The sequence below is a fragment of the Blennius ocellaris genome, assembly GCF_963422515.1.
Source record: "Blennius ocellaris genome assembly, chromosome: 15".
In the NCBI taxonomy this organism is placed as follows: Eukaryota; Metazoa; Chordata; class Actinopteri; order Blenniiformes; family Blenniidae; genus Blennius; species Blennius ocellaris.
The window spans coordinates 19,602,864-19,629,460 of record NC_137664.1 but is presented as its reverse complement, the minus strand read 5'-3'; the positions used below and the strand labels follow the sequence as shown (position 1 = coordinate 19,629,460).

The following is a 26,597-nucleotide window of genomic DNA, read 5'->3' as shown; positions in this document are numbered from 1 at the left end:
AACACCAACAATGGCTTCAATGTGAGACCCAAACTTGTGTAAATATGACAATATCGTGTTTGTATTGAGGAATGAAGCTCCACTGAACCCCCCCCCCCCCCCCCCCCCCACCACCACCCCAACCCTCCAGGCAGCCAAACACTGGTGAGCACGCTGGGTTCGCTGGTTTTCTGCTTGATGAGAGACACGTCAGTGCTGAAACATTGATGTGTGTTAATTCCACTGATGGGCCGCCTGTACATGGACAGTATATCTTCACTTATGTATGCATGCAGAGAAATAGTGTGTGGGTGTGGTGTGTGTGAGGAGAGAAAAAAAAACACAAATAATTGATGTGTTTTCTGGAAATAGCTCGACTCTGACCTGGACTCAGAGGAGGAAACATAGGCTGTGTGACATGCGTTGAAGCTGGCAGCCCAGCGGTAACGTTACCTCAGATACTCTCGGGTGACCTGGTTCTGAGCGCCTGCACTGTCGGTTTTTTGCAGCTTTCTCATTGGCTCTGATTCTGGTAAAAAATAATAAACGCCTCTGCATCCTCCCGGAAAAGTTCACAGGCTCATTTTACAAAAGTGTGCAGGCCGTTAATGTGGCTGATCCCGCTGCAGATGATGATGATGATGATGATGATGATGATGATGATGATGATGATGATGATGATGATGATGATGATGATGATTACGATGATGACGATAACAGATTGACTGCCATAGTTACCACTACACACTTCCCTCATTTCATCACATGTTGTCACGGTAACGGGCTCCCTGTGTCTGTTACTTTAGGTGAGAAGGCTCGGATATGGAGATGTGCATGGAGCCCCCCCAACACGGCCCCCATGCTGTGCAGTGCAACCAGCTTCCATGAGTCTCATAATCCACACATCTATATTCTACTGTGTGAGCTCAGCAGGAGATCAGCAGGAGATCAGCAAGCGATCAGCAGGAGATCAGCTGGCGACCATGCGAAATAGAAAACATTTTTAAAATACATTTCATTTTTTAAATTGAAAGCAAATGGCAAAGAAATGTACATTAATCATGTGGAGCATGTAGCATTGCTGGTGTGTGAGCCCACGAAACACTTTAGCATGTAGCATGTAGCATGTAGCACGGCTCAGTAAAATCCTCCTTGATCTACTGAGCGGTTAATGTAACGAGCGCTCCAAGTGTCTCTGGTGGTTATGTTGCTGGTGTTGTACCAACTGGCTTTAACTTCCTGTTAATATTTTGGCAGAAAATAATTCAGTCTGTGTCACTTTGTCATTCCCATTATTATTAAAGAATCTTCTGACATTGTTCATCCTCGCTTGTTTTCCATTTCCATTGTATAATTCATATCTTTGGGTCATTTTAGCCACTAAACATCTACTTAAATCCCATTTTGTGAACCAGAGTCTAAAATAGAGCTGAATTCATTAAATGAGTTAAATGACTCATTTCCTCAAACAAGTTCTCTAGATCAGGAGTGTTTTTCATATCATTCTTAATTTATTAAGTATATTAGTCAGGCAGAGCTCCACTACAAAAGAGAGCGGTTGTGTCACCAAGAGAAAAGTCCCAAAATCGCCTGTTGCAAGCAAGTGAGGGAGACGACAGACATAAGAAAACCGTCTTAAAGTACATTTTGTCTGATATCAGGCCTTGAAGATATTTGTTTAAAAAGTCAATGATTTCTTTGACGTTTTTAACATCTGGTTGATGTTTTTCAGGCTGGACTGGAGACTTTAACCTGCAGACCTTTTGTTTGAAACCCCTGCTGAAACTATAGTTGAAGTGGTGGAGGAGGATGAAGGCTGGTGGATGAAGAGGAGGAAGGAGGCTGATGGAGGAGGAGGAGGAGGAAAGAGGTTAATGGAGGAGGAGGAGGAGAAGGAGAAATGAGGCTAATGGAGGAAGAGGAGGAGGAGAAGAGAGGCTAATGGAGGAAGAGGAGGAGGAGAAGAGAGGCTAATGGAGGAAGAGGAGGAGGAGAAGAGAGGCTAATGGAGGAAGAGGAGGAGGAGGAGACGAGAGGCTAATGGATGAGGAGGAGGAGAAAAGAGGCTAATGGAGGAGGAGGAGGAGGAGGAGACGAGAGGCTAATGGATGAGGAGGAGGAGAAAAGAGGCTAATGCAGGAGGAGGAGGAAAGAGGCTAATGGAGCAGGAGAATCAGGAGGACTAGAAAGGAGGCTGATGGAGGAAGAGGAGGAAGAGGGGGAAGAGGAGGATGGAGCCTGATAGAGCAGGAGAAGCAGGAGAAGGATGGAAGCTGATGGAGGAGGAGGAGGAAGAATGAGACTGATGGAGGAGGATGATGACGAAGGAGGCTGATGGAGGAGGACGAGGAAGAATGAGGCTGATGGAGGAGGAGGAGGAGGGAGGCTGATGGATGAAGAGGAGGAGGAAGGAGGCTGATGGAGGAGGAGGAGGGAGGCTGATGGATGAAGGGGAGGAGGATGGAGGCTGATGGAGGAGGAGAAGGAGGTGGACTAGGAAGGAGGCTGATGGAGGAGGAGCAGCAGCAGCAGGAGGAGGAGGAGGAGGAGGAGGAGGAGGAGGAGCGCAGCACTCACGGACGTGAAGCGCCGCTGTTCGTGCGTTATAGAGGCGCTTTGTGCGTCGTTAATCCGCTCTGATGTCACGGTGCGGGGGGAGGAAGAGGGGGAGGAGGTGGCGGAGGAGGAGGGGCTGCTGAGCTCTCCGATTTAATCCGCGCAAGTTGTCTGGAGGGACAAGCCGAGCCGAGCCGAGCCGAGCCAGTCGGAGCAGCGACCGGGGAGCAGGACGCGGAGCGGCGGAGGCTGCTGGAGATGCGCACCGGGGCCTGTCCTCCGCTGGCATGCAGGTAAATGACTGAATGTCCTTCACGCTGCATCTGCTGATCGTTGGAAGGGGAAAAAAAAAACAGCAGCGCTTTTCAGCCAGCTGACAGTTAATGTCCCTTTAAAATAGACGCACAGGAAATGCGCACCGCAATCCAGGATAAGTCCGATCATTCCACTGACCAGTCATCGATTATGGCCAAAATAAGGAAATCCTCTGGCCTTTTAGCGGAGTAAAAACAGTTGAAGGCCACTGGAGGGGGATTTCAGCATTCAGAATAAATGCACCTGCCAGTTCTGCACTTGTTTGTGGACTAATCCTCCTCCTCCTCCACAGCACAATGCAATGTGACTGCGATACATCCCAACATGGACCAAATGCTTCCTCAGTGTGTGTGAGCAGGAATCACACTTCAGATGTGCCCGCTGATGCAGCTGATGTTCAGTTTCAATCATGTTTTATTTGTATTTTTTTATTTTTATTTAATTATCCAGATCGATCATGAGACGTCCTGTCGCAGTGTGATGTGGTCTAAAGACACTTGGAGGACTTCATGTCTCTTGCTACATAATGTGAGAACAAATGATAATCATCACATCTGACAGTCTGGAGGGTTCATCCCTCATTTCATGCCAGGAATCAGAAAATTATTCAGATTTGTTCCTCACTGTGGGAAAAGTTTCGATTATAGAGGAAAGACAAAGTCCTGTTTTTCCATCTTTTTGGTGACAAGAATGGATTGTTCATATGAACGTGTAAAGTGATGATGTCCACTGCTTGTTCAGGTTCATTTCAGTAATAGTGGTTTCCAACCCGGGGTCGGAGGACCCTCTCAGGGGCTAAAGCAGACATTTTGTGGCTTCCTGTGGTTTTCACCTGTCAAAGAAACCCATGATAAGAGAATTTTCTAGGATCCAGAAGGAAAGAGGAAATTTCCCACTATTTGTATGTGTTGGTGAGAGTGGGCGTGTCCAATACTGTTTGTCTGAACTGTAATGTTTTGACTAATCAAAGGTCAGAGAAGGGGAATCCTTCCTTTCCTGGAAAGAAAGTGGATTGTTGTTAGATTGAGTTGTCATGGAAGTATTGCTGCAGGTTGTTTTTTTTATTTTTGTGTGCCAGTTTAGCTTCGCCGACCTGTTTCATAAGCAGATGACATTTAAAATACCTATGGCAGAGAACTTGGGCTGCACAATACACTGCATAGTTATTGTTTGTTTGTTTGTTTTTAATCTCAGATGGTTCATGTTGTGAACTATACCCCAATACTTGAAAGCATCATTGCATATCACAAGTTCAACCAATAATGTGTGACCCTTTCCGTATTTTGAATGAATCAATTGTTTTAAAAGATTGTAAACCTTAGTCATGGGAGCAAATGTTACCAACTCGCTAGCTAGCCAACTGGCAACGTCCAACAGAAAAAAAAGTGGAAAAATACACAAAAAATTACTAGCGTGACAAGAATGTGTTTCAGGATGAGAAGTTTATGGTTTTGTCTCAGACCTGGCAACCCTGCTTGGAGGGGCCAGTTGTGAGTAGTTTTATAGTGGCTGGCAAGACGATGAGACTGATGTCAAATTACAAGGGAGGCTTAACTTGAAATTGAGCACAAGAGGTTCTCTTCTATCCCGAACACATGATCAGGAACAATCTCATGTTGTTATAAGAATATTATCTTCATTACACAGCACCTTTAAAAACAACATTTACAAAGATCAAAGATAAAGACAAAACTTAAAAAAATAAAGCGCATGAGAAAAGCAGGATGAAACTCAAAATCAGAAATAAAACAGAGTCGATACATTTTTAAAGTGGTTTAAGCTCTAATTACACGACAATGTGAAAATGCAATTTTTGTGTTTTCGTTTCAGGAAAGTTTTGCATTTACATGGAAATGCTTTGAAAACGATGTCCGTTTACAAGGAAATTGACAAAACCACCAAAAACAATGTAGTGATTGCATGCTAAGCCACAAGTTGGCACTGTGGGTTTTTTTTTTTTGGGGGGGGGGGGGATGAAACCACACACAGGTAGGCAGGGGACAGTGGGTTATAATTGAAACAATTGAAAGCACACAGACATTCATATTGACAGACAAAGTTAGATTGCTATAACAGGTGACTCTCAACTGCAACACTACCAGGTCCCATGAGAAAATGACTGATAGTCATGACAACAGCTGTGTTGTACATGTGCAGTAGCAACGTCTCTGAAAAGTTGCATCCTTTCCCTCGTTTCCATTGAGACGTAGTCGAAGTATTTTCAAAAACGTCCTCCTTGAGAGCCGTTTTCAATATTGTCCTTGTCTCTGATCACTGAGTTTTGCATTTTCACCTGAAAAACGTGTAATCGGGGCTTTAAAAGCAGTCTCTGATTCTGTCAGTTTGATTTTCTCAGACTGATAGAAAAAGCTTGATAACAGAGTTTTTTTGTTTGATCTCTACTTTATAAAAAACAAAAACATTTTGATTGGACTCTCACAGACATTTCATGATGCCGTTTTTGACACTCCCGGTGAAATTGCAGCTATAAAACATAAAGAGTGTTATTGACATTTTCTCGAGATGTGAGTTATTTATAATCTGACTGACTGAATGATGCAGAAAATAGCAGGTGCACTGATGTGACGGCTAAGTGCTCGTTAATAGATGTGATCATTCAAGGACTTTACGTGTCCACACGGTACACCCACGTGTGTTGTTGTCAGCAAGTGTTTGTCGGTATAAGATCAGCGAGTTAATGGGCCGGTAAATCCCCCCCCGCCCCGCAGCTTTCACTGCAGCCTGACAGATGGATGTGCAGGGCTCGGCTCACGGCTCTGCAGGCTTGGTCCGGCTCAGCGCCGAGCTGCCGGGACCATCTGTAACCCCGGCGACCCCGGCTCCCCGCAGACCGCCCCCCCCCGTCCGCCTGCCGACGCTCGGCCTCGAACTCCGTCCGGGACGTTCGCCGTCCCGGCAGTCCGCCCTCGCTCCTGCCGCTTCCCCGTCGCGTTTTGAGCCTGGCGGCGGTGAGCCGCGCTCAGGTTACAACGTCGGCATTAACCTTTGACCCCGCGTGTCTCATCTCCATCCAGCATATTCAATTATTGAGTTCTGCCTGTATAAAAATGAAAACTATCTCGTGTGAACCATCTGCTGCCTCACAAAGCAACATCAAGCCCGTAGACTCTACAGATTAACAAAACATTACGGTGGAAACAAACACTCCGTCCACCATAGAAAAGCAGGAGCCTTCAAAATAACAGCTTCTCAGGTCTGCTGCATTTTCTAGAAAGTACCTTTTTCGGGGTTTCTTTAAATCTAATCTTGGGAATCTCTTGACATGTGATTGCCGGTGCCACCCTGAGGGACTCCGCTTGGGAACCGTGGTCTGAAACAATGATAACAGTGTGCTTGAGACAAAGTACTTGTTGTGGTACCTGTACGAATTATCACCTAAATCCCCGGCTCCTCTTGTCTCTGCCGTGAGCTAATCTGGAGTTTCAGCTTATTGTTTACCCGTGTTTCCCTTTCACAGTGTTCTCACAGGGACTCCTTTGTGGCCACAACACTTAATTGTTTATCAGGGAAACACTTTACAACCTGTTGCACATTAATGTTTGTGTGTGTGTAGAATTTAAGTATGTATCAATTTAAGAATCCGGTATTTCCTGCAGGAAGCGAGGGAGCCCAGAAAAGATGGAAAAAAAGTGAAAACCAGACTTTGATTCTCCATGAACACAAATGTTGTTGATTTACAAGGTTAAAAAAGAAACTGGTCACTTGAACATATTTAATTCAAGCTTATTTCTGTAGTGCAAACTACAACACAGCACTTCCAAAGATGAAAACCCAATTATTCTACATGAACAAGTAGATGAGACGGTGGAAAGGAAAAAACTCCTTTTAACAGGAGGAAACCTGCAGAACCAGACTCAGAGGACGAGACTTTCTACAGAACTAGCCTCACAAGTGGAGAAACCTGTAGAACCATTACAAACTATTGACAAATTTTACAAGTTTAACATTATTTTTTTTGAGAATTTGTTAAAAATGTCAGTCGTCATTCTGGCTTGTTTCCTTTTCTCCTCAAAATTGTCCCTCTTTGAATGTCAACATGAGGAACGTGTACAAAACTTATTTGCTTCATCAACATAAAAAAGTGTTCAGAAGTTACTTCCTTAATGTCAGTAAAAAGTAAAAAGGACAGAGTTTGTATGTCTCCATTTTTTATCACCTTCATTCGCTAACAAGCATTCGATGTTTGAGGTTGTCGGATGAATTACATGCGTAACATCACGTTTCATTAGTTTTTCTGTGCACAAAGTCCAGGCTGCAGAACACTGGTAAAGTGCACTTTAAATGAGCTAATGCGGGCTTGATTTCTTGACTTCAGGAATGTCAAATATGTGGCCTGCAGGCCAAAGAAATGGCCGGCCGGAGGGTCGAATCCAGCCTGATTGGTCGAGTTCAAAGATTACAGAGAAGACAATGCAGAAAATATGTACTGATTTAGGTGGCCTATACAGGGCCATTATCACATTGAGACTGGTGTCAAATTACAAGCCCTTTCATGCTGCACATTGTTTGGCTCACTGTTGTTGGAGAGTCTTTCTTTCGCCTGGTTAGGGGAGTTACATTGAAAAACAATATGAAAAATATCAAGGTAATAACAATTGCACTTGAGCTCAACTTCTCCACCTGAAGTGAGGATTCATTATGCGCCTTGTCACATATTAATGGATTCCCGCGATCGTGAGATGAATAACTTATGATAGCAGTAACGGGAGATGCCCGACAGCCTCGATGTGGGTCTTTATAAACAAGCTTCAGCCTTTCTCTTTACCTCGGATGTGACTGTGCACTCGTCCTTTCAGCCTTCTCTGTTTCCACTTAATCATTCCTGAAACGTCTCGTGGGGTCGCGCTCCGGTGTCCTTTCTCAAGCTTGTTGACCTCGGACACGGCGTGGCCCGCGACAGTAGATAACTGATGGATGCCCCGATCGCCTCGTCATATTGAATAAATATCAAACCGGAGCTTTTCGTTCACAGAGGGCATTTATTATTCAGATGCCCGATCCATTCCTCTCTGTCAGGTCTTATCAGATACCAGACAGAGGTCCCTCCTCCTCCTCCTCCTCCTCCTCCTCCTCCTCCTCCTCCTCCTCCTCCTCCTCCTCCTCCTCCTCCTCCTCCAGTGCCATCTGCCAGCAGCTGGTGGATGGATGAACACGGGACAGATTAAAGTGCACTGTATCCCAGAGGATTTAGACTTTCGCTATTAGTCGCGTAGAGACAGGGAGCCCCCAATGTGACATTTAGCCTCGGTGTTTCCTTTCCCGTAGCACGAGAACGCGCCAAAGGAAACACGTGAAAATACAAGCCGGAATAGCGAAACACAAGTTATTGTCGTTAGTGTCGGCGTACATCGACTGGATTTGCTGCCAGAAGAATGAATGACTGAAATATTGACGTGCGCAGACAGTCCGGCTGCCATTTAGATGGCGCAAATTACATGGATGCATCAGTCAAGATCGATATGGGCTGGTTTTAGTCCTTTTTGCTTGTAAGAAGGATTGTTGGAGACGTTGATGAAATCCCCCTTTTTTTGTGTGGATTTATTGTGTGTTATCATGTGTCTGTTTATTTGCTGAGCTCACGATTACATCCTTTCCTGAGGGCATTTTGGGATTGTAGCACACGGATGTGTTACCATTGAGATATTCATCAAGTGTCAGGTATTAAAGTGTCTCATTGAGCATCATTTAATACAAACCTATTAGCGTCTGGAAGAGTGAATTAATGGTTTGTTGAACCGCTAGTTTACAGTTTTTGTGTCTTGCTAAACAAGTCACAGCTTCAGTATGCTTCAAGCTGAAAATAGATAGTAGCAGTCATTGTCTGACAGTCTCTGAAGGCAGAGTCTCTATGGTTACACGCAACAAAGTCAAGGGATAAGAGTTGGATAACTTGCTCCCAAAGCATGATGACGCTTAAATGTCAAACAAAGAAAGAGTACACCTGAGCACTGCCAGTCAACCCTGAAGACTGCAGTTCACTAAAGTCCTAATGGCATTTAGTCTTGTTGGAATCCTACAGAGAGAAACAGAAGTGTACTGGGAGGTGAGAGTAGACAGTCGGTTGTAGACATTACGATGTACTATGTTGAAAATAGAACTACATCCTCAATGTTAAAAGCAGGTATGGCTAATTCAGCTTAGGATATCTGCCCATATTGGTATAGATATTTGTTGTTATCAAGCATGAACCGTGCAACTCAAACAAGGGAGTTTTATAAAAAGTGATTATTTACATCACTCTATACCAGAGGTCTCTAATGGTCCTTGGGACACGGTGTTTTGCATGTTGTTTGTCTTTCATGACTGAAATAAACCTGATTGCAATGAGAGGCTTTGTTTATCCTTAGATTCAAACCCTGTTTACCTAACAATGTTTTAAAGTGAAAATGGAAAAGTATTTTAGGGGCCTGTTTACATGACAACAGTTTCATTACAAAAAAACAACTAGTGGCCTGCCATGCTAACTACAGTGTTTTCAGTGTAAACTCTGATCTTTCTGAAATTCAAATGTAAAAACTACTCATTTTCATTTAAAACGTTGTCGTGCAAACGGAGTCTTAGATGTGGTGAAGCAAGGGAAAATATAAAACATGCCGGGGGGGGGGGGGGCAACCAGGATCCTGGTTGAAGGCCACTGTTTTGTACCCTTGAAATCAATTTCAAAAAGCTTGAATGGCTTTCAGCCTGATGCCTTGGACCAGTATTCTGTGTTTTTGAGAAGTTGTTGGAAAAATGTTCTATCTGTTGACTTCTTTATCACAATCACCTTTTTTCCTGTTTCTGTTTTTCCCAGATATTCCTGTGATCAGGGTTTCATTGGAGACAAGAGGGGCATGTTCTGAAAATTTGGAGTTGCCTCACAACCCAGCCATGAGCCATAGGTACCTGGAAGAGGAAGCAGGCGAAGAGCACAGGGCAGCTCTGAGGAGCAGGCAGACCAATGGGCCCGCTGGAGAAGCTCCTGTGCGTCGGTCCTGGAGGCCCTGCCAGATGCTCAATCAGGACGGGGAGATCAATCCCCACCATCACCATCAACATCACCATCATCACCCTCATCACCACCACCATCCACCTGCAGGTCGGGGTCCCCCACGTCACCGCCGGCGGCCTACATCGGGGCAAGGGCAGGGTCAGAACCAAGCTCAGAGCCCTGGTCTGGCCCCAGTGACGGCTCCTTTAAAGTCGGATGGAGGCGAGAGTCACGATACCGAACCTCGCCCTGTTCAACATCCCCGAGCAGCTGTAACACGCTACCGCCGCCATGGAGACCCTAACCCCAGACTCAGAAATAACAGACAGCGGCAGCCATTCAGAGAGATTCAGGACTCTTCTCCAGGTGAAGATGAGCGAAGAGTTTCAGCTGAATTACAGGTGCAGCAGTGCTCATCAGCTGATGCTGTCGTAGACAAATTGCAGGACAGTGCATCCATTCATCAGACTCCTGTTGCTGTGGTTGCTCCTACTCCACTTTCCCCTGATCCTGTCAGTCAGACTGTCCAACCTCCCCCTCAACCACCTCTTCCGCCTGATGATGTGATGGAGGACCTTCAGGAGCAGAAATCAGGAGGTGAAGAAGCATCAGAGGAAGTCAAAGAAAACAGTGCTGCTGCTGAAGAAGAAGAAGAAGAAGAAGAAGAAGAGGTGGACTGCCATGCAGCCACAGATCTGCAAAGCTGCAACCTTGATGACACAGCTAATGAACGTGCCGAGCAGGTGGAAGAGGATCAGGAAGAAGTGATGGACAATGTAGAAGAGGATCCTGCAGGCCAGGGAAGTGAAATCACAGATCTCTGCTCTGACACAGAGAGTGCTGCCTCTCTCAGCATGGATGGGCCACTCCACAGTCCACCACCTCTCCAATCACCAACTCCTCCTTCGTCCCCTGATGTTCCACCTTTTCCCCAGCTGGACCACTTCAGTGAGGACACCAGTATGAGCCCCGTACCTGACAATGATATGCTACCAGACGAAGACGACGAGGATTGTTCTGAATCATGCTCATTGTCCCACTCCACTTCTTGCTCTGACTCTTATCCAAAAACCTATGCAGAGTTTTATACAGAATCTCATCAGAAGACTTACCATGAGCCTGCCTACTCAGAGCCAAAATCTCATCCAAACTCTTTCCCCGAACCTCTCAAGACCTCATACCCCGAGCTACACAAGGAACCGCGCAGACGGAGGACTGAGCTTAACACGGCACCACAGGCATGTCACCAAGAGACCCTCAACAACTGGAGACAAGAGAATGTACAAAAAGGGACCTGTAACTCCCCGACTGAGAGTTCACACCATGCCCTGAGGCCAGGGAGGGATCGCGGTTTACGCCACTCCCCTCCGGACCGCTCTGTCGGCTGCCGCTTGCACCACTACGATGGTCAGTCTGATGGCGAGAGTGACAGAGATGATCATAGCCCGCTTCCTAAAAGCCACAGGCATGCATCAAAACAGGAAACCCAAGCCAAGACCTCATCATCCGGGCAGAGCAGTTCAGGGGAGGCCCAGGACGAGCGGGGGGAGGAGGGTACGAAGGGCTCAGGAGACGCCATCAGCTTGGCTATCAAGGACATCAAGGAGGCCATTGAAGGGGTGAAGACGAAGATGGTACGCTCACCATACACACCCGACCAACCTGTGGAACCAATTTGGGTGATGAGGCAGGAAGTGAGCCCCACAGAGGAGGCATACCCACTGCAAACTACGACCGGCCATGTGAGTGTCACTTCACCATAAGCCCTTATTGTTTTCTGTTCTGCGCAGACAAGTCGGTGCAGGGTTTGTGTAAAAGGGTATTTTGTCCATCCTTGAAGACTGAGATGGAAAACTGAGCTTTTACTAAGCTTCCTTGTAACAGACCCTATCTGTCCTGATTCTTGCAGTTACAAGGATTCTTTTGTGTTGGCGGAGGCTAAAAATAAGATCTATCAAACAGAAGCTGAATAGAAAGCTGAATCTGTGGCATTGTAGTTATGCTGTACATCATACAGTTTCCGCCAGTAAGGAAAAAAAATGTAACTACAGAATATAATCAGAATGAATCAGCATGAAACTTCAGGTTCACAAGTTTTATCACACTTAAGCTACAAGTCTCTGACATTTCAAGGTTTCTCAAAGTCAACTTTGGGTTCGATTCAGTAACTTGGGAGTCGCACTACAACAAAACTAGTTTGTATGTAACGTGCTTTCCCCTCCCCCACACCAACCACACCACAGTTGGCAACACTTCAGTTGTACCTTAGAAAGTTTAGACTGATTGACCAGTGGAACGTTTTTGGCATCATTAGCATAATTTAGCCGACGTCATAGAGTATTTGTCCGATGACTGTTTACTCTACTGACGTCGCAGATGAGATCATGAGAAGTGAGTTCACCTCACCTCTTTCAGGTTAAGTAGGAATCTTTCAGCGAGCACTAGATTTCCTAAAGCTATGATTGTTGATGGTTTTTGAGACAGAGACAAGTTGAAGTGTTGTTAAAAGTATCAATTTTGATATTACTCGCTCAAAGCACTCGTATACTGTTGGTTTGTTTATTGTTGTTATGTTTATTGTTGGTATGATCGTCTTTTAAAGCCTCCAGATCACAACAAAGTAAAGAAAATGTTCAGAGATTGCAAACCAGCTTTCGGTGCAATGTTCAAATTTACGTAATACTGAACATGAAGAACATTTTAGAAAAACTCTATTTAGTCTTGTCAGACACTTTTTGGGTTGCATTTCAGAAGTTTTCCTTTATCTGTCTTTGAGTACAAACTATATGGGCTGAATAGAGACTTTGCCTGACATTGGCTGGTAGTCTGCACTTTTAAATTATGTCATTGCTTCCTGGAAGTTATACAAGAAATTTCAGCCTTGGCCGTCAATTCATTTAATGACGCCTGGATTAGTGCCCAAAATTTTGACTCATACGTCCCCTGAATTAGCTGCTTGCAAGAGTTGTTCTCAAAGATCTGCAGTTTTTTAATATCCGCTTTTCTTTTTCCTCTCCTCAGTCTTCTCCTCACTCCCCCTCCCAGTCAGTCACCGAGTCTCCGTCCCGCTATTCTCCCGCGAGTCCTCTGAGAGCCGAGTCATCCAGGGCGCCAAATCCCCAACACTATCACCAACAGCAGCCGCAACACAACCATCACCACCAACACCACCATCACCACCACCCACAGCAAGGCCCCCAACCGCAGCAGAGGGACGCGGCGAGGCCGCCGCAGACGTACGCTCAGCCCCAGACGTACAGCGGGCACACGGCGCCTCATCAGCATCAGCAGTGTCAGCGTCAGCCGCAGGCCCCCGCTCCTCAGACACGAGCTCCGGTTCAGCCACAGTCGCCTCCACAGAAGCCCACCGTCCAGGAGGTGAGACGCTCAACCTCCGAGTGTCGGCCACGTTCTCAGAAATGAAAAGATTCATTTCATTTCGCAAAAGTTTCACATTTGCAGATCAGTGTTTTGAAAACGATGTCAATTTCCATGGGGACGTCAGAAACGCTGAAAAATGATGTAGTTCTTTGTTGGTTGTTTTTGTACTGCACACACATTTGCAGAGAACAAGACGCTATAAACAATAACGATGGAAGTACACAGACATTCTTATGGACAGACGACCAAGTAATATTGTGTCAGGAGAATTTCTTAAGCTGTTGTTTGGATTCCATCACCTTCTCACCTCCAGTGAAAACCGGCCTCTTTTGCATGTAACACCTTCAACAAGTTCAAAATAAGGAGACGTGTTTTAATGGAAATGATTCATAATTTAACTTCAAATTATTTCCTATGATTAGAAATAAATGGACAAAAAAAAAAAAAAGAATCCCCCTGACCCCTAAAGAACTTATGGGGGCAAAGCCACAGGAAACAAAAAGCTCTTTGGTTCTACCAAATGGAAAAAAGGCCTGTGAAGAAATAAATGACAGGCGCCATTTACATGGCAATGTTTTCAAGTGAAAATCCAAAAGTGCAGAGAGACACTGAAAATGCAACTTTTTGAAAATGTCTTCCAAGGTGGAACTTTTTTTTAAATAGTTTTATAGTTGACAGTCACTGTAACAACAATCCTACTTCATCATCTGTCCGTACGAATGTCCGTGTTCTCGCAATTGTCACTGTTCACAGCGTATTGTTCTCTGCCGCATACGTTTGTGGTTTCAATACAAAACCAATCAACAGCACCCGACATGAAAAACGACATTATTGTCAGTGTTTCTCTCGTTTCCATGTAAACGGACATTATTTTCAAAACGTTGCTGTGTAAACATGAAACTTTTCGGAAATAAAAATGCGCAAATGATGCGTTTTCACTTGACACGTTGTCGCGTAAACATGGCCACAATCCCTGAGCTTTATATTTCCACATACAGCACTGCTACCTATTCACTATTAGCAGGTAGAATTGATCTTTCCTTAATATTTCAAAATATACCTGCCGGGCTCCAGTTTTTCCACATTGACGACAGTGGATGTCTTTAACCTCTGAGACCACCAGTATTGATCTCATAGGAGAAAAGGTGTCTGCAGCCCTCATTGAAGATATCTGGGGGCTCCAGCAACATTTCAGGTGCAATGCACAACTTTTAGAACACGTACAGGCTCGTATATGAGCGTTTCATACATTTATAATCGTATATTTTGGTGTGACACAGGAAGGCCTAACCATTCTCTATAATAAGAACTAATCTTATTTAAGTAGCGACACTTTTGGCTGGTGCTTGATTCTATCAGTCAGAAGAAGTTTCATTACGCTGAGCACCAGGAAACGTGTGGATATTTAGATCTTCAGCGATCTCTGGTCGAGCTGCGTCAAAATGAAAGTCGAGCAGAGAGATAAATCTGCTGGAGGTGAGGCTTCTTTGACAAGGTGTTAATCTGTCAGCAGCCAGAAGGCTGACAGCAGTGAAAGACGTGCAGAATTTCAATGAGCGAGCCGCGAGCCGCGTTATGTGAGTGGAAATAATAACCATGAGGTTTTTTTTGTTTTTTTTCTGCTTCCTTCTCAGATCCGCAGATCTCTTCCTCCCTTTCCCACATTCGTCGACGGTGAGTGGATTCCTGCCCTCCGGTTATTTTCATGTGATCAATACTTCAACTTACAGTCGCTTAGGGTGTGCGTGGGTTTTTCTGCCCGTACTGCAACCATATCTTCCCTAATGTATGTTTGCAGCTGCTCACTGCGGTTTTATTCGATCAGATCGCTTATATTCAAAAGTAAATCAGCTACGTGAGAACCAGCAGGATTTTCCTTCAGTCCCATTTGGATGATCAATCATTTGATTTCCTCGCAAGCAGAGATCAATAACACGACTTTATCAAAGAAATGAGCCATGAAAATGACAGTTTGCAGTTATGTTCTTGATTCAAATTGATTCTAAATGAATCCTGTGGGAGATATAAACACACCCCTCACATGTTAAAGTCCATCCACTGTGAATCATACGCTCCAGATTAGATGATTGCACCATATAGGATGTGGAGGATCACACTTGAATTCATCAACTGTCATCCAACATATGCTAGTGTTTTAGATTTACTGATAATGTAAAACACTCACCCGTGTTGAGTGTTTTACATTATCAGTGCAAACACACATCTGGCCTTTTTTTTTTTTTTTAACAGAGTCTAACAGAGTTTAAAGAAATACTCCATACTGCCACTACTTTGGAATAATGGAAAAGTATCAAAAAATCAACAGTAATAGTGAAAAGTACTCGTATTAGTGAGGGAATATCAATACAGTGCCAGAAATTGTGGAAAAGGGATCAATAAAAGATCAATAAAACAATTTATAAATAAAGTACCATTAAGAGTAAAAAAGAAAATGATTTAAAAAGTTGTGCAGCAATTGTAATCTCTTAAAGAGGCAGGCACAAGAAGTTGTCGGGATCTCTCGTCTCTCTGTGGACGAGATGAAGCTCAGATTTGGTAAATGTTCATTTTCAACCCGAGGAAAATGATAATCAGTCTGCAGGAAATCAATGAAAGTCGAAGCACGACTGTGTGTGTGTGTGTGTGTGTGTGTGTGTGTGTGTGTGTGTGTGTGTGTGTGTGTGTGTGTGTGTGTGTGTGTGTGTGTAGATGAGTGTTTGTTCCTGCCTAACCCGCCGGTGTGTCTCGTGCAGTCCCCGGACCGTGTGACCCCGAGGACCTGATCGACGGCATCATCTTCGCAGCCACGTACCTGGGCTGCACCCACCTGCTGTCCGAGAGGACGCCCACCAAGAGCGCCCGCATGCAGCAGGCGCAGGAAGCCATGAACCGAGTGCGGGTGAGAGCAGATGAGAGATCATACGTCGTTCGGTTTTGTTTTAACGGTTACATCTTTTTACTACATTTAACATCAGGCAGTTCCTGAATACTAGGATCAATATAGTTGTAGGACTGAACAAGCCGAGGCTTCGTCCATCCCCTTTTGAACGAGTCAAATGTGTACTATATTGAAATTGGCTTTCTATTTATTTTTGTTATTTTCTTTTCCATTTGTTTAATCTCATTTTAAGATTAAACAAAATAAATAAATAAATACATAAATCAATAAATAAACATTCTTCCTTTCCTATTTTAAGAGCAAACATCCCTGAAGTCCCTCACAGCAGCTAAAACAATCCAGATTAAAACGAGGTTTAAACAGCACCCATGTCTACATCTCATGATATTAACATAGTTATAAATAAGACTATATTTATCTTAAATGGGATCTTTACCACTTCACAAGGTATGTAGTGGACTGACCAAAATTGCTTCATTATTAGCTTTGAAATGTTCGAAAATATAACTTGTTCCTGACAGGATTTACATTATAAATTTAACAGTGAATCTGTCACACTATACTCACTATTGAGCATGACTGTGCCTCAATATTATCTCCTTTTTATAGTAAAAGTAGCCTGAATGTTCCTCTTTAAATGAACTGGACAGGTGACAGAAATTGACCAACAATCATTTGCATGAGTTTAATGTGTATTTTGTTACGTATGGTGTCAAAATTCATGTATTTTTGATCTTTCTTTTTTTTTTTTTTTTTTTGATAAAAAGCATTGATTTGGTGTCTTAACTCAGACAAGGAGGGTTTCATGTGTTTGAATTGGGGTGTTTTATCCCTTCATGCCCTCTTTACCATATTGTGAAGGAAGCATGATAATAAATGAATGAAAGTAGAATATAAGTCTATGGAACATCCAAAGATCGATTCAATTGATGAATTAAAAAAAAAAAAAGAGCAGTTTACTTGTAGAAGGATGAAAACAAAGCGATTGAAAGATCTGGAGCTGTTGGAGGTTGGTTAAACCGAAACACGCTGTGTGTGGCCTGTGATTAAACCCACTTTGACTCTACTGAATTAAAATCCTGGCGTAAAGTACTGCTGCGCACGGCGCGTTATTTCCAGGAGGAATCGAAAGCAAGCGGTGCAGAGAGAAGCAAGCTGCTTCCATGTCGTAATCTCGCGGAATTTAAAGGTTAATGTAAATGAGAGTGAATTTCCCCCAAAGGGATCGATGAACGTGTCGAGAGCAGAGCTGCAGTTACTGTGGTGGCACCAGAGAGCGCGAGAGCTTTGTATTTGAGAACTTAATTTTTTTTTAATGTTTTGGACTGTCGAAAGTTCAGCTCTGATGTTGCCTCCACGTCTCTTCCCTGGTGGGAGACGCTGTGATGAGCTGCACAGAGGCTCGCTCTAGTGTTCCGCTCCCTCCCCGTCCCGCCGTGGGTGAAAAGGCCGCATCATTCACAGATCACCGCCTCCGAGCCGCTTCTCTCCGATACTCCACTGCATGTTATGTAAAGTGTGGCGCTGGGCTGCCAGCGCCTCTCGCCTCCCCTCCCACTCTCGCTGTGTGGAGTCAAACATGCCAAGAGTACAGTGGATGGGACTCGTGGAAGAATCCGTGGAAGCTGAGAGGCTGCGAGTGTGTGTGTGTGTGTGTGTGTGAAGGACGACGTGCGAATCTCTCCCAGCATCAGCGAGAGAACGAGAGCTCAGCTTTCAGGCCGAGATGTCCTCTGATGAGTGAATCCAGAGAGAGGAGGAGAGAGGGAGGAGAGAGGGGGAGAGAGGAGGGAGGAGACGGTGAAAGAAGGAGGCAGAGAAAAACCTGGACGTGCTCCTCACTTTCAGCTTCATAAATGATTGAAACAAAGACAACTGACTGTAACAAACTCGTCTCAGCTAATCATATAAGCAGCGTAACATTCTAAATATACTAGAGCGGTACCAACACCTGTGTCTGGTACCGGCATCTAATAAGTACTGGTATCGTACTCGTATCTGAAGGTTGCTAGACGTTAGCACTCGACTTTTAAAAAAACAAATGGTGTTGGTGCATCACGTGTATCGTTGCTTTATTTTTCCACTCCAACATTCAGTCAGTGTTCCTGAAGGTTCCTTTCACTTCCTGAATGTGGGAAGTCGTTAAATAACAGAAGATATTCACATTTATTAGCATGAAACAGAGACAGCAGGTGGGGTTAATGCTCAGTTTGTAGCCATTATCACTGAGAACCAAGCTAATGCTAACTAGCATCATATTAACACAATTAATGTTTCTTTATGTCGTCAGTCAGAATCTGTTTAAATTATAAAAATGTTGCTTCTTCTTTCAAACACTGAGATTATATTGATATAAACTAATTAAGTCCATGAAAAAGTGACTTTTTTAAATCAAGTACAGCAACAACAAATTCATAGTTTAATCAAATAAACTGATAACTTATCTTGGTTTGTGCATAAAGATTTCCCCAAAATATAATTTATAAACATATCGTAAATGTGTTTAACCAAAACATTAAGACAGTGCACGTTTTTTGTGTCCGATTGTAAACAATTCATGCAGACATGCATATTTTCAATGTTTCCTGTGACTCAAAAAACAGAAAACCATTCATGACATAAATGTGTGATTCCCTTCTTCAGCCGCTAGATGGCACTGCTGCTCACCATTGATTAACATTAACTGATCAATTCCATATATCCATACCGTCATTTTGAAAATAATCATAGCAGTGTGATGAAATACACAGTTAAAGATAATGAGCAAAACGATAAAGATTATTCAAGCAGCATGGATAAATAGATGTTTTATTTATGACATATTTAATGATTTATTGCAAAACTATTGTTAAAGACATTTAAAGGTGAATTAAAAGTTAGAGATTTGAGGATGCTGATGAGGATGAAGAAGAGAATGATGATGATGCTCTTGACACACAGATGTGTTTTGTCCTCGCCACTCGAGTCGCCTCAGGGATTTTTTGCTCTTCCTGTCACAGTGTGAAGCACAGCGATATGTTCGTGTCACATTGGATTCACTCATTCTCATTTATAGGATGCAGATTTGAAATCCTGGTGGGTCTGCCGCTCAGAGACAAACAACACCGAAACATCGTGGATCATCTGTTTTCAACACGGTTCTAGATATTAAAGTATTATTATTCATTTTCAGTCTCTTAAAAACAAACTCTGTGTTAATTATATGTCATGAAATGATATTTGGAAGCGTTAAAGTGATGAAAATCACATTTGATCACAAAGAAAATATCTAAATAAGGTAAAATTCTCACTGTCACAGTCCTGATTTCCAATTATTCACATCATGCTTGTTTTATTAGAAAGGTTAGGAGTTACTGTTATCAACTTAGAACTGATTAACTTAGAATTTGACAGTTTTATCTTCAATAATCAGCTCAGAGGATATGAAAAAAAATCCATCATAAATACTTAACACAATTAAGTGATAATGATAGTTAGAATTCAAAATTTTTCCCCCCTACTTATATTAAATGAATATTTTGATTTAGATTTTTAGATTTCAAATGCAAATGTCACACTTCCCCCAACTTGCTAAAAGAGTTTCAGGCCTTGTTGCATGCATAAGCAACTTTATTGAAAATGCTACGACTCCCGAGCCTTAAACTCACACTCATTCACTCCATGTTTATCTACTTCTGTTGCTTTTAGAAAAACACTTTGAGTCCAGAGGCGTTATGCAGGTGAAGTAAATCAGATCATTTTGACGATGACATTCAGTGAAGTTAAAATGTGACTGTATTGAATTTAATACTTTTTTTTTGTGTGGAATTATTACAAATTTAAATGGTGAAATGGTGATGCATATTTTATTTCATATTTAATGAGAGAAATACCCAGGAATGTTACAATATTTCATGGGATCAGATGTTTTTATATTTTTATTGAGTTTTTTTTTAACACCTCTTTAAAATTTTTTAGAATTTGTTGTTTTTAGACCAAAGTGAGACGTCTTCCTACCAAAACAAAGACAAGATAGGGTTTGGGCTGTATGCAAAGTATAATAATTGACTCAAGAATGTTTTCTAGTGAAAACATATTTGTGCATTCACGTCTCTTTGTAATTCCACTTCTTCTCCACAAACCACAAAAATCCCAAAGGCTCCAGATTGTTTGAGATTTGACTAAATCTGATGGCGCCACTGCAGCTTCATGCTGCTGCTGTTAATTCAAGTAAAAGCTGTTTCACTTCCAGCAGTTAAATCCTCTTTAATCAGCTCTGAGACGACACACTGACCGCTCACTGTCACTGTGATGAAGCCGAGCTCGTCTGATGATGCTGGATGCTTGTAACCACACACACACACACACACACACACACACACACACACACACACACACACACACACACACACACACACACACACACACACACACACACACACACACACACACACACACAAACACCCGACCGGTGGTACTCTGTCCTTCATCCTCTGTGTCCTCTCGTCTCTGCAGGCTGCTCAGAAACAGGCCAAGAACAGGAAGAAGGTGAGTTGACATTTTTTGACAAATAATAAAGTTACGAGAGAATATAAGCTGTTGTTTCTTTAAAGGACAAAACCAAACAAAGGAACCTTATAACACTTATGAAATACAGTTTCGTACCACATGATACCGTTTAAAATCAAAGGCTTCACGACCTCTCCTTGAATAATTTCTCGTAACTCGTGACTTTTCAGTTCAAGCAGTATTATTTGGATGGTTTTGTTGGATCTGCTGCCGGTGGCCTCCTACGCTTACTTCCTTCTCTTCCTCCTCTTCCTCCTCTTCCTCCTCCGCAGAGTCCTGATGGGGAGCCTCCCTCCACGGCTGAGGTGGATCTCTTCATGTCCACTCAGAGGATCAAAGTTCTCAACGCCGACACTCAGGTGAGTGAAACTCAGCAGGGTGTCGTCAGAAGAACAAAACCGAACACGAGTCCACCAGCAGATCAGACAGAAAAGGAATAGACCAGGTCAAAGATACTTCGAAATGTGACCCCAGAATTCAGAAGTTATCAATAAATGAAGATAAAACTGAATTGAAGGTGTTCAGCAGTGAATTGAAGCTGAATCTGAGTTCGTATTGACGGAGTCCTCCAGAAAGAGCCTGAGCCATGCTACAGTCCAGTAGGAGTCGGTACGATGCCGCTGAACCCGGGTCCGTCTCTTCCAGGAGTCCTTAATGGACCTACCGCTGAGGACCATCTCCTACATCGCCGACATCGGGAACATGGTGGTCCTGATGGCGCGGGGGAAGATGGTACGCTCCCGCAGCGCTCAGGAGAACCTGGACCACACGGCGGAGCAGACCACCCTGAACCACGACGACCGGAGGCTGTACAGGATGATCTGCCACGTCTTCGAATCCGAGGACGTGAGTCTCACCTCTCACGTGTTCCCGGCTATCCCCTTAGTTCTCGAAAGGTTTTCGAGTTACCTTAGAATTTGTTGTCTAACTAACACGTCCCTTAACTACCGGTAGTCCCCCAGGGCTCTGTGTTGGTCCCTTCTTCTTTATGACCCCCCCCCCTTTGGCCACATTCTTCATAAACACAACATACAGTCTGACTCCAAGCTCTGACCAGTTCTCCCCCTGACCAATCCTCTTGGTTCTGACTGGTCCTGTTGATTCTGACCAATCCTGTTGGTTCTGACCGATTCTCCCCCTTGATTAGTTCTGTTGGTTCGGACTGCTCCTCCTGTTAGTCCAAACCAGTTCCATTGGCGACCGATTCCGTTGGCTCTGGTGTATTTCCGGTTTCCGTTTGGGTGACGGGCTCTGCTGTGTGGGTTCCAGGCGCAGCTCATTGCTCAGTCCATCGGGCAGTCCTTCAGCGTGGCCTACCAGGAGTTCCTGCGGGCCAACGGCATCGACCCGGAGGACCTGAGCCAGAGGGAGTACAGCGACCTGCTCAACACTCAGGACATGTACAACGACGACCTCATCCACTTCTCCAAGTCCGAGAACTGCAGAGACGTGAGTGAGGGGGCAGCAGAGGGCAGCAGAGGGCAGCAGGGGGCAGCAGGGGGCAGCAGAGGGCAGCAGGGGGCAGCAGGGGGCAGCAGGGGGCAGCAAGTCAGAACATCCCTCTTTGAATATTCACGTTTTTTTAGCAGCTCGGCCCTCGGCGGAGTTTTTCCGCTCCGTCAGTTTTCCTCCCACAGCGCTTTCACATGAGCGGCTGCTTTTAGAGTCGCAGCTGCAGCAGGAAACAGAAAAAAACAACAACAAAAACCCCCCCCCCCAACAACAACCCGGGATTCATTTGTATGGCCGCCGTTCCGTGTGCCTCAGGTTTACATCGAGAAGCAGAAAGGCGAGATGCTGGGCGTGGTGGTGGTGGAGTCCGGCTGGGGCTCCATCCTGCCCACCGTCATCATCGCCAGCATGATGCACGCCGGCCCCGCCGAGAAGTCCGGCCGCCTCAACATCGGGGATCAGATCATGACGGTGAACGGGACGAGCCTGGTGGGCTTACCGCTCAGCACCTGCCAGAGCATCATCAAGGTATTTCTTATAGATTGTGTGTGTTTTTATTTTATCAGGACCTCATGCAGGGAAAACTAAAGGTTTGTTGCAACATGGGTCAAAATGTAGAAAAATAAACTTTTATAGAACAAAAGGCACATTTTCACTTAAAAATTTTTTTTTTGCACAAATACATTTTGAATGTTCATATTTGGACTCTATTTAGAGTTTTCTTCAAAAACAGAAAAAGAAGCGGCAATTTGGAACAATTTATTCTAATCTACAAGGACACACATTCTTGATGTTTACTTGTATGTTTGTTTCAGTGTTGGGTGAAGATTTCAGATCATTAAAGTCAGTTAGGAACCAGACAAATAAAACCTCTAAGAAGAACTGAAGAAGTTTGAATAAAAGAGGATTTACACATTATTTTTTCCCACGGATCTACTATTTCTGAGGACGATCGGGACTTAAAATGTTCTTGTGTTTGTTCAGGGTCTGAAGTCTCAGTCCAGGATCAAGATGAACATCGTGCGCTGCCCCCCCGTCACCATGGTGCTGATCCGCAGGCCGGACCTCAGATACCAGCTCGGCTTCAGCGTCCAGAACGGCATCGTGAGTCTCGACATGCAGACTTTATTTATAATATATAATAATATATAATTTATTTATAATTCCATATTAATTTCTTCTTCTTCTTCTTCTTCTTCTTCTTCTTCTTCTTCTTCTTCTTCTTCTCTGTGCAGATCTGCAGCCTGATGCGGGGGGGCATCGCTGAGCGGGGGGGCGTCCGGGTGGGCCACCGCATCATCGAGATCAACAGTCAGAGCGTGGTGGCCACGCCTCACGAGAAGATCGTCCAGATCCTGTCCAACGCCATGGGGGAGGTACGGAGGGTCCGACACACGGAAGTCCCGGTTTCATCCCCACAGTGGGAATAATCCATAAATAACAGAAGACTAACCATGATTCTGAATATTTCCCCTTTTTTTCAAGAATTTAATTGAATATTTTCTTACAAAACCCGAAAGGTTCAAATTTTAGGAAAAGAAAAGTCAAATTTCAATATCGTTCTGTTTTAATGATGCAAAATACAGAAAAGCGTCCAAATGCGGTATCTCCTTTTAGTGTCTTGGAACTACAAATGCAACAAAAGAATTCATGTTCAGTTCTTTTTTTGCTGGTCCAAACCTGCAGAAATCTTTTTTTATTATTATTTTTTTTTAGGATTCATGTGATCTGTGAAGCGTTAAATATGCATGCTTCTACAAACTTAGCCATCACACTTATTGTTAATGCTGAATAGTGAGAAATAAATCCTGGAAAAAATGACTACAAGAGCCACCAAACCAGCTCTGATCATAACGACAAAATATTTCATTCTAATCTGGAATTTAACTCAAAGTGTCCTTTTAATTGTAATAATTGATATTTAATTATATTTTATATTTTCTTTAAATAATTTTTCAGATAAATATCAAGATATATCAATATCGTGTGTGTGTGTGTGTGTGTGTGTGTGTGTGTGTGTGTGTGTGTGTGTTTTCAAGAGCCACTTTTAATATGTACTAGATCAACTAAACTATTGACTTTGATGCATTATTAAGTATTACTAACCCTAAGACATTACAAAACAACAATATCCTCTTCTAAATCAGTTGTGGTGTTCCTCAAGGCTCCATCCTCAGGCCTCTTTTATTTAACAATTACCCATCTCAAAACATGTTTTCAAATGAAAAGTAAAAACTTTTGTAATCGGTTTACATAAAGTGCTCAGAGCCGCTGAAAACTAACTTTACATCTCTGATTTCGACTCTGACGTCTTGCGTTTTAACAAAAAGAAACTTACCAGTTTGTAAGTGAGACAAATTAAAATGTGAATTACAAAGTGTGAATTACAAAATGTGAATTACAAAGTTGGTCATGACAGATTTTCTCACTGAAACTTCTTTAATCTGAATCAAGGTGATGGGAAAAAGGGACAAAACCGTCCCTCATGTTGCCTGTTGGGATTATTAATCTGTGACCTTGTAACGTTGTTCAACTGTGATTTCTCTCTGCTGCAGATCCACATGAAGACGATGCCTGCAGCCATGTACCGTCTGCTGACCGCGCAGGAGCAGCCCGTCTACATCTGAACACACACACACACACACACACACACACACACACACACACACACACACACACACACACACACACACACACACACACACACACACACACACACACACACACACACACACACACACACACACACACACACACACACACAGATATGACTTGCCTTAATCTGTACAGTGCAGCGTGGCAGCAGAGGCAGATTATCACAGCGGGCCAAGTGTTGTTAGTGTTTTTCCGTTCAACCAAAGAAGAATAATCGTGGATCTTATCGTGACTATTTAGGTGGAAAGCAGAACTCTGTGCTATTTGCTTTTGTTTTGGGTGCAGTAGCTGTCATTTCTGAATGTACTCTTAAACCATGTTGGACCTAGAGATTCTCGGAGGAACGAGTCAAACTAGAAGCTGGAACAGGAACGCATGTACAATTCTACTGAATAAAGGAAAAGAAGAGACAGAGATCAGACTGCTGCTTCATTTCTTCAGAAAACCTGATGATTGAACACAAATGACTGGGTTGATTTAATATTAACATCTAATCCTGCAACTGAGAAATGCTTAAATCTCAACTTAAGTGAAAATCCATGTCTGATTCCTATTTTTTCACATCATTTCTTATTCTCAAAGGTTGTTGGGATCATTAGGAAAGAGGAATATACCAGTATATACCACCTGTGGCCACCAGATGTCACTGTATGAACAGAAAGCTGCTCCAGGACCAAGGACAAACCTGTCCGACTGCTTGTATTTGACTGACAGAGCAAAAAGAAAAGGAAATTAAACTGAAATGATTCATTCTGAAGCATAAAAATGAAACATCTACATCAGATGTGACAGAAAGTGTTTGGCTGAAGCATCCAGCAGTGAGGAAATGTGTCCGTCACCGAAGAAAAAAGAAGATTCTGAAAGAATCAGATCCAGAAATGAAGAAATTAAAGCAGATCTAGACTGAAAACTTAGTTTTAGCCTGTTGTCACTGACTTTAAGTCGAACTAATGTAAAAACAAACAGGATCCGTTTTAACATCATATTGTGTCTTTATAAGAACTTAAACTATAAATGATCTGATTAAGACAGTGGAAACTAGTCAGTAACGTGTATGTTTTCACTTCCTATCAACCCCAGCAGTGCTGATTGGATGACGTATCTCCAATTCATCCTACTGTAATTTAAATCTCTTGGTATGAAAAATAAATGCTTATACTTTTTTTTATTCCATTTTGTTGTTTTTTTAAAGCTGTGACTTAAAGTGCAGACAATATTTTCATCAGATCATTGAAGCTCTGAAAATTTACATTAACTATATAAATCATAAATAAAAGTGCTTTTAATTTTCAAAATACGTGCAAATGTGATCACCGGAGAGAAAAAGTGGTGCGATTTGATGAATAAATCTCAGAGCATAAATACATTAATATAATCTACTTAAGTGTTAATCCCACCCGGTATCGTGTAGCCCCACTTAACTCCATGTGTGCGTGTGCCTCGCAATAAATGCATCCATTTTAAATGCAATAGCATTAATTTGTATAATTAAACCGGTTTGAATAAGTCTGGATTATGTAGCAGCTGTAGCCGGTAACGGAAACAAGGCAGCATTCAGTGGAAATAAAAGAGATTTGCAGTTTTTGTGCAGTTTGCTGATCAGAAACAAACATTCATTCATTGAAGATGCATCCTGGATTATTTCTTACACTGGTTGTTATTTTAGGCTTCATTCCATTTAAAACTCCCACAGCGATCATAATATTGGTTGATACTCTCAAAACTAAAGTAGACTCAGAGACAAGGTTAAAAAAAAAAAAAAGAGAATCATTTATTAGAATTTCCCAAGAGTTTGTTGCACAACACTCAGGAGATCACAAA

The 26,597-nt window shown here is 43.2% G+C and overlaps 1 protein-coding gene across 1 annotated transcript; it reads left to right on the top strand.

Moving 5' to 3' along the window:
• Window positions 1–2,703: 2,703 nt before the first annotated feature.
• LOC308140296 (uncharacterized protein) lies at window positions 2,704–25,146 on the top strand. Its single transcript, XM_080509993.1, has 13 exons — window positions 2,704–2,828; window positions 9,665–11,583; window positions 12,863–13,219; window positions 14,857–14,896; window positions 15,976–16,121; window positions 20,616–20,648; window positions 20,942–21,028; window positions 21,315–21,515; window positions 21,939–22,118; window positions 22,437–22,649; window positions 23,106–23,225; window positions 23,357–23,497; window positions 24,677–25,146. The coding sequence occupies exons 2-13, from the start codon at window positions 9,742–9,744 to the stop codon at window positions 24,746–24,748; spliced, it is 3,432 nt and encodes a 1,143-aa protein (XP_080366119.1). The 5' UTR covers window positions 2,704–2,828; window positions 9,665–9,741; the 3' UTR covers window positions 24,749–25,146.
• Window positions 25,147–26,597: the final 1,451 nt, after the last annotated feature.

Bases quoted from the DNA above. Each gene is read 5' to 3' on its own strand.
- LOC308140296 (XM_080509993.1), top strand. From the start codon at position 9,742: ATGAGCCATAGGTACCTGGAAGAGGAAGCAGGCGAAGAGCACAGGGCA. The intron at 13,220-14,856 runs GTGAGACGCTCA...CTTCCTTCTCAG, and splicing joins AGAAGCCCACCGTCCAGGAG to ATCCGCAGATCTCTTCCTCC. The intron at 21,516-21,938 runs GTGAGTCTCACC...TGTGGGTTCCAG, and splicing joins ACGTCTTCGAATCCGAGGAC to GCGCAGCTCATTGCTCAGTC.